Source organism: Diospyros lotus, chromosome 5 (genome assembly GCF_014633365.1).
Source record: "Diospyros lotus cultivar Yz01 chromosome 5, ASM1463336v1, whole genome shotgun sequence".
Taxonomy (NCBI): Eukaryota; Viridiplantae; Streptophyta; class Magnoliopsida; order Ericales; family Ebenaceae; genus Diospyros; species Diospyros lotus.
In genome coordinates this window covers 14158487-14166806 of record NC_068342.1, presented here as the reverse complement: position 1 = coordinate 14166806, position 8320 = coordinate 14158487, and the positions used below count along the sequence as shown (strand labels likewise).

Sequence of the window (8320 nt, the reverse complement as noted above, 5' to 3'; positions counted from 1 at the left end):
AATAAAAAAAAAATCTATAATTTGAGATTCAAATAGATTAGAAGGAAAAACTTACATGGGTACCCTTGAGGTTTAGTAAAATTCAATGGACACCTCTCAATTTGGAAAAATCACAATGATTTTTCTAGAAGTTAGAACTTCAAGCAATGTATTCTTTGTCATTAGATAGTTAAATTTTGGAGTAATGGCTAGATTTGAATATGAAAAACTTTTAAAATATTTATAGAGAAAATATGAAATTTTTTTACTTTTTTAAGAAAAAGCAAAAAAAAAATTTAAAAATGAATAGTCGTTGGCAATATCGTTGGACATCAGTAGAGTCAAAATAAACCCTTGAATAGGTCCACTTGATCGTATGACTCACAAGAACTCTACGATGAGTGGAACCCCTTAAATTCAATAAAACTCTATCACCATTGCTAATGAGACTAAATGTTCAAATATTAGAACATCTTAGTGTACATTTAACCTAAAATTTTGTTACATAAAGATGGCGAGACAATTTTTTTTATTAATAATTTCAATTTCACAATTTTGTTATGAGATTTGGATAATTATAAGAGTTACCTTAAATGTTTAAGAAAATACAATAAATACTCTTGAGATTTGATATCATATCGTAATTTTCTCTTGTCGCTTGTTAACTTTGATTAAATATTAGAACATGAATAAGATACTCTTATATTTAAAAAAATTATATTAATTTTTTTTTCATTTTTCTCTATTTTCTTAAACTATTTTTTCTCTTTTATTTATTTTTTTATTTCATAATGGACCTTTATAATTGCGATGATAACTATTTACAGTAATGTTGTTGGTACTTGTAAAAAACTCTTATTTTTCTTTTTCTCTTAATACTATTAATTTTGTTTATTTAGATTTAGATTTAATTTGAACCCTAATTTTTATTTATTCTTTCTAAAATTAGATAAGAAAGAAAAATAAAAATGAAAATAATTATTTCATGAAGATAATTATTATTTTTAAAATATAAAAAATAAATCTTACAATTATATCAAAATTATTGCGATATACCTTTTTCTTCAGTAGAATGGGCTTAGCCCGCGCGGCCAGACAAGCCTATAATCTGAGGGGAGGGTTTGGCTTGGAGAGAGAGAGGGAGAGAGAGAGAGAGATGGGAGGGAAAGGTAGAAGAAGAAGAGAGAAGAACTACAGAGCAGCACATTGTGTCGACAACCACCGTCTTCCTCCGCCTCCTGACCCCTCCTCGCTTGAAGCCGTTCCATCCAAACTCCGCAATATTATCGTCTTCTCCAAATCTTCCCAACCAGGTCACCTTCTCCCCCCCGGGTCTCTCTCTCTCTCTGTTTGACGATCTTAGTCTGGACTCTATTTTTGTTTGTCTGTTATTTGGGTTTCTGATTCTGAGTGTGGAGATGTTTTGAGTGGATAATTCTATGTGAATACAGGGTCTCCAGGGAGTAAAGAACAAAGGAATGGACGTGGTGGCAGTGGCACCAATAAGGTTTACTTAAGCCCCTTTCGTTGTGCTTATATCGTTTGTATTTGTTTCATATTTATAATTAGCTTGAAACTTCAAATTTTTTTGTTGTTTTCTTACTTCCCTGATGTTGTTAAGCTGACTGCTATTATCAAAAAGTGAAGAGGCTCTCTTTGCCTTCTGGGACAATTTTTTTTTTTTTTTAAGAAAATGGCTCTAATATTTGTTCTATTTTATTTTATTTTATTTTGGGTTTTGGCTTCGAAAGTTTGAGGATGTGTATCAGATTATATGAACTGGTTTGTTAGTTTTTGCTGTAATGCCTTTTTCTGTCATTTCTTCTTTGGCACGAGGAATTATTTTTCTTTATTGATATCTTGGTCCCAAGTGTGTTAGCTGTTTCAATAGATGAAACTCATAAGGCCACTCTTTTATAAAGATGTTTTTCATTGCTATGGTTTGCATGATCTAGGTTGCCACTAGAAATTTTGGAAGTGTGTTGCCATTATTGAGGCTTATCATGCTCAAAGGCTCATAAAAAGTTTCAATTTAGAGCTTTAAAGTATAGAAAGTGCATTTCTACAATTACTAATGTTGGAATTGATGTTTAAGCGTGATGCACCATTTAAGAGCTTTATGTGTTAAAAAGCTAAAGTGGAAAATAATATGCTTATTTGCAGTTAGATAAATGAACATGCTCTGTGTCAGCTCAAGAGCACAAGGTCTAGGAAATCTGCTTGAGGGTACCTCCAATTGAGAATGAAAGCTGGTGTTATGGAGAGGCAACTCCATACACCAGTCAACGACTAAAATATCCCTGAGTTTTCCTTTCCCTGATTCTCACAAGTCACAACTATCATGGGACAATGGCTGTAATTGGCGAGTTCAGTAGGTGGGAATTTCAGTTAGGCAGTTAGGCCTACTTCAATCTTCAAATAATTTGTAACATTTGAACTTGAGGCAGCAGCTGACACCTTTCTTGAGTCAGATCAGTATAAATAACAACTGATGCTGCTCCTAAGGATCATCCTAGAAATAGAATTGATTCATTTCTCCTGCCTAATTCTCTCTCTCTCTCTATACTTCTCTCCCTCTCTCTCTCAATTCTCTCTCCGATCTTCCCCTAATTCTCCCCAAGTTCGAGGGGAATTCCCCTTTGTCGGATTCAATTATGACATTTTGGTATTAGGGCACGGTCTTGGGCGGTGGTTCTTGTACTCTCCCTTCTTCATCATGGTTGACAACACTCACATGAAACAGATGGAGGCGCAGCTACAACAGGTTACAACAATGATGGCAAATATGCAGATCAAAATGGGAAATATGGAGTCGGTGGTGGAGAGGAGGATTGATGGGGCCATGGAATGGTGGTGCGAAGAAAGCCGAGAAAGCAGCACAATCAATTAAGGGATTAGATGCAGCAGTTCATGAGGATGTTTACGAGCAACAACCAAGTAAGACTCTCCCCTGAATTCCCTCCCAAGGAGAGATTTGATCCGATCTTATCGGGGTATATGCCTGCCCAACTGATGCGGTCACCAATCAAGACCCGGCTCAAAGCCGACTCGACCCAAACGGGGCAGCCCAAAACCGGCCCAAACAATAGCGAAACTTTATAAGTTTTAGGATTCTACTTCATGTTTGATTGGGGTTTTATTTCTATTAGGATTCTAGTTGGATTTTATTTCCAAGTATTAGATGGATTAGTCAAACTCTATAAATATACCTAGAAGGTAGGGGTTGTAATAAATTTTTTTATTTAATAAATTCCAGCAAACCAATTCGGTTTTTTCTAGCAAGCAGTTTGGGTTCTTGCACCTAGTTGAGAGTCGAGCTTTGGTTGTTGAAGTTTGTTCTCTCAAGGGTACTTGAAACTTATTGTTTCAAGGGTTTTTTTGTGTATTTTCTTTACACACGCGTTACATGTTACGTCAGGTGGTATCAGAATAGTTAATCAACCAATCAGATGGCCAATATTGAAGGTAATGGTAGCAACTAGTCTTGTGACAGTGATCAGGGGTTGCCCGCGGTTTGGAGAGCAATAGAAGAACAAGGGGAAGTAACTCGTACCATCCAACGACAATTGGATCAAATCAACAACTAATTGGGTGCCTTACTACAAGTTGATGATGACAGGAACCTAAATAATGGGGTGAATCAAGCTGAAGCAGGAAGACCACCCATTAATCATAAAACTACTATAAATGAAAATCTAAAGGACCTAAATGTCATTTTTGTTTCTTTTCACCTTTCATGTCACTTTTTTCTCCGTCCATCTTATCTTCTAAGTTATCATTTGATGATAAAAACTAACCATTCTTAACTATATTTTATAATTCTAACAAACTTATAAGTTAGTGAATTTGAAAGATTAAATTTCAATTAATGAATTGTAAAAATAAAAAATTCAAGACTTAATAATAAGTTTAGTTTTGGTAGTAATTTAGTAACTTTTTTCTAAATAGTGGTGATTTTAAAAAATCCAAATGTTGAAGTAATGGCAACAAGCCAACCCCAAAGTGATTAGATATGATAAGAGTCCCATGATTTTTTTTTTTAAAAATAACATTATATCATTTTATTTGTAAGATTAGCATCGGAAGTTGGTTTTTCACCATGTTAATCCTAGAAGACCAATGATTGAAGATGGTGATGAAGAGGATGATCTTGGTCAAGTAATAGCTAACCCTAGTGGTAGAGGGGTTAGGAGGAATGCACATAAGCACAACCATTGGGGCAAAGATAAGTATAAACTAAAGGTTAATATTCCTACCTTAGTGGAGATCTTGATATTGAGGGGTTCCTAGATTGGATTATTGAGGTTGACCGATTTTTTGAATACATGGAGATCCCAGGTGAACGACAAGTCAAGTTAGTGGCTTACAGATTGAAGGGCGATGCATCTGTTTGGTGTGAGCGATTAAGAGAGACAAGATTGAGGGAAGGCCGGCACCTAGTTCAGACATGGAGACGAATGAAGCAGCTGTTAAGAGGTAGGTTTTCTGATATCTATTGTTAGAGTGAGCACTGATCTGTAGAAGGTGGTTACTATGACAGTATGGTCGAGACCTACAAATGTGAAAGCACTAAGGGGATTTCTGGGTTTGACAGGATACTACCCAAGTGGAGTACTTGGGGCATGTGATATCCATTGTTGGAGTGAGCACTGATTTGAAGGAGGTGGTTACTATGACAGTATGGTCGAGACCTACAAATGTGAAAGCACTGAGGGGATTTTTGGGTTTGACAAGATACTACTGAAGGTTTGTGAGAAATTACAGGGTCATCAACAAGCCCTTGACTGACTTATTGAAGGAGGAAGGGTTCACTTGGATTGATAAGGCGGAGGAAGCCTTTGTATAGCTCAAACAAGCCATGAGTGAAGTACCCACTCTTGGTCTACCTGATTTCGCTAATTCATTCACTCTAGAGATGGATACAAGTAGTCCAGGGGTGGGGGCAGTACTTACATAGGAGGGAAGATCTCTGGCATTCATTAGCCAAGCCTCGAGCCCTAGACACCAAGGGTTGAGATATATGACAAGGAGTTGCTAGCAGTTTTGATTGTGGTTGATAAATGGAGGCATTACTTGGAACGAGGTCAGTTCATTATCAAAATTGACCAAGAAAGTTTAAAATTCTTATTACAGTAGAGGTTGCACACTCACCTTCAGAAGAAGGGTATGACAAAGCTGATGGGATTAGATTGTATCATTCAATACCGGAGGGGAAGAGAGAACAAGGCGGCTAATGCCTTATCTCGGTATGTAGAGGAAGGAACCATGGCCTCAATCACCCCTATCATTCTTGATTGGTGTTAGGACATCATTGCTAGCTATGAGAAAGATGAATGGTCCAAGGAATTACTAGAGCAGCTCATCATAAACCCAAATTGCAGACTAGGGTTCACCCTAAGTAATGGGGTAATGAGGGATCAAGGAAGACTCGTGATCGGAGACAGTGAGACACTAAAGAAGAAAATCCTGCAAGCTTTGCATGGATCCCCCCTTGGTGGCCATTTAGGTATGTAGAACACTTACCTCCGAGTCAAAAAACTTTTCTATTGGCCAAAACTAAATAAGTGGGTGATTGAATATGTTATGAAGTGTGATACATGCAAAAGGTGTAAGCATGAAACGGTGGCTGCCCCTAGCCTATTGCAACCCCTCACTACCCCAGACCAAGCATGGTCCAGCATATCGATGGATTTTGTTGAGGTACTACCAAGATTGGAGGGAAAATATTGTACACTAATATTGGTTACGGTGGATAGGCTAACTATATTCGCCCATTTAATAGGACTGTCATGCCCTGTTACAGCTCAAGAGGTATCCCGAGTCTTCCTAGAGCAAGTGGTTAAACTACATGGGTCCCGCAATCCATAGTGTCAAATAGAGATAAGGTGTTCACTAGCCTACTTTGGAAGGAACTGTTAAAGAGTTTGGGAACCAAGCTACATATGTCCTCGGCATACCACCCAAAATGTGATGGCCAAATAGAAAGGGTTAACCAATATTTGGAAACCTATTTGAGGTGTCTTTGCTTCCTACATCCTAAAGGGTGGCATCGGTGGTTATCCCTCGCTTAATGGTGGTATAATTCTTGTCACCACATTTCCTTTAAAATAACTCCCTTCGAGGTTCTATATGGTTGTAAACCACCCCTGCTTCCTACCATTCTGAGGCCTGCTATAGTGGCTGCTCAGAATAGGGCAAAATAGTTTGCAGATTGGAGGAGAAGTGACAAAGAATTTGTAGTAGGAGACGAGTTGTATCTAAAGCTACGACAGGCTCACTTGAAGGCCTTAGCACAAGGTCAGATTTCCAACCTACGTCCCACGTACTACAGCCCCTATCCCATTGTGGTAAAGGTTGCTTATAAGCTACAGCTACCGATGGGTTCTTAGATCCATTCGGTGTTTCACGTATCCTTACTTAAGGGATCAATTGAAACCAATCCGGTGAGCACATCCTTACCCTCCCTACTTCTTGAAACTAATGGGAAGTTTGAACCCTCGGCTATCCTTGATAAGAGGGTTGAAGCAGTATACAAGAGCTTGAAAGAAAACTTAGGGCATAAACAAAAGAGAGAGCAAAGAGAGGGATTCTCAATATTCACCAATGAATACAAATGAATGAAAAGACTAATGACATTAAGAACTTAGCTAAGTTTTATACTCAATGAGAGGCCTAACTATGGTGCCACTTCTAACAACAGAAACAACTATAACAGTCCACAACAACAAACAACAAATAAACTTTACAATAAGCAAATAACAAATACATCCTCTAACATTCCCCCTCAGTTGAAGCTACTCCTTGATTGTTGATTTGAGGGAAGTTGCTAGAAGTTCTGGTTTTTGAACAGGTGACATCTTTAGATGCAGCTTATCACGTAAAAGCTGAAAATGACTTCTAGCTATGCCTTTAGTAAAAACATTTGCAATCTAATAGTCAGTAGGAACATAGCGAATTTCAACCTCCCCATTCTCAACTTTCTCCCGCCCAAAGTGAATGTCAATCTTTAAATGCTTAGTGTGAGCATGAAAAATAGGGTTCTTAGCTATGCTTTTAGCTACTAGGTTATCACTCCAAAGAACAGGAATAGGAGCACATGGATAGCCGAGCTCTGAAAACAAGGATTTTAACCACATAACCTCAGTCACACCTTGAGCAATTGCTCTGTATTCAGCCTCTCCCACTGACCTAGCTACAACCGACTACTTACGAGAACTCCATATAATCAAATTATTGCCAAGAAACACACATAGCCCACTGGTAGATCGTCGAGTGATCCTATAGCCAGCGTGATTAGCATATGTATACACTGTGAGAGAGAGATCAGTTGAGGAGGGAGAAAAGAACAACCCCAAATCGAGAGAACCTTTAAGATACTGAAGCAGACACTTGCAAGCAACCCAATGTTGCTGCTTAGGAGCTAAAAGAAATTGACTGAGCCGATTAACAATGAAAGCAATATCGGGTCTAGTATAGGTGAGATATTGCAAGGATCCAATCACAGTGCGATAAAGAGAAGGATTTGAAAAAGAATCACCTTTATCAGTCAAAGAGTCTGTTGTGTTAATTGGATTCGCACAAGGCTTTCAATCCAACATGGCTGCTTTCTTTAACATATCAATTGTATACTTAGTTTGAGTGAGGTAGAGACTATCTGTTTCATGGTGAGCCTCAAAACCAAGAAAATAGCTGACAGAACCCAGGGTTTTGAGAGCAAAATGTGTATCCAAATCCTGAATACAAGCTCTAAGAGCTGAGGTATCCGAACCAGTAATCAGTATGTCATCGACATAGATCAAAACAAATATCACAAACTTAGCAGTCTTCTTAAACTGCCCTAATGAAACCCCAAGATTGTAGGGAAAATCATAGCTTTATATACCAGGCCCTAGGTGCTTGTTTTAACCCATAAAGAGATTTCTTCAACTTGCAAACATGAGTAGGGAATCGGGAATCAACAAACCCTTCTGGTTGAGACATAAAACATCCTCTCTCAAATCACCATATAAGAAGGCATTGTTAACATCCACTTGTTGAATATCCCATCCAAAAGTAACAACCAAGGAAAACAACACTCGAATTGTTGGGGCTTTAACAACAGGGTTGAAAGTCTCATCATAATTAATACCTGGATTTTGATGAAACCCCTTGGCCACCGAACGTGCTTTGTAACGAAGCACTGTACCATCTGTCACGACTGTAGGTGACAATAGGATTACACCTTCAATCCGGATGCTATTGAAGAGATGTAATCGGTGTAAACTGAGAAATGAGAGAGATGTAGAGAGAGAGAGAGTTATGAGGAAAAGAGGGAAGAGCTAGGAGATAGATAGAAATCAAA

At 38.1% G+C, this 8320-nt stretch overlaps 1 protein-coding gene across 2 annotated transcripts in view; it reads left to right on the top strand.

The window, feature by feature from the left end:
* The first annotated feature begins 1066 nt into the window (after positions 1-1066).
* LOC127802902 (uncharacterized) overlaps positions 1067-8320 on the top strand; it is a 45431-nt gene continuing 38177 nt past the window's right edge. For both annotated transcript variants that reach the window (XM_052338981.1, XM_052338980.1), the window contains exons 1-2: positions 1067-1292; positions 1431-1486. In XM_052338981.1, the coding sequence (XP_052194941.1) occupies positions 1136-1292; positions 1431-1486 (213 nt within the window). In that variant the 5' untranslated portion in view covers positions 1067-1135. The remainder of the gene's footprint in view (positions 1293-1430; positions 1487-8320) is intronic.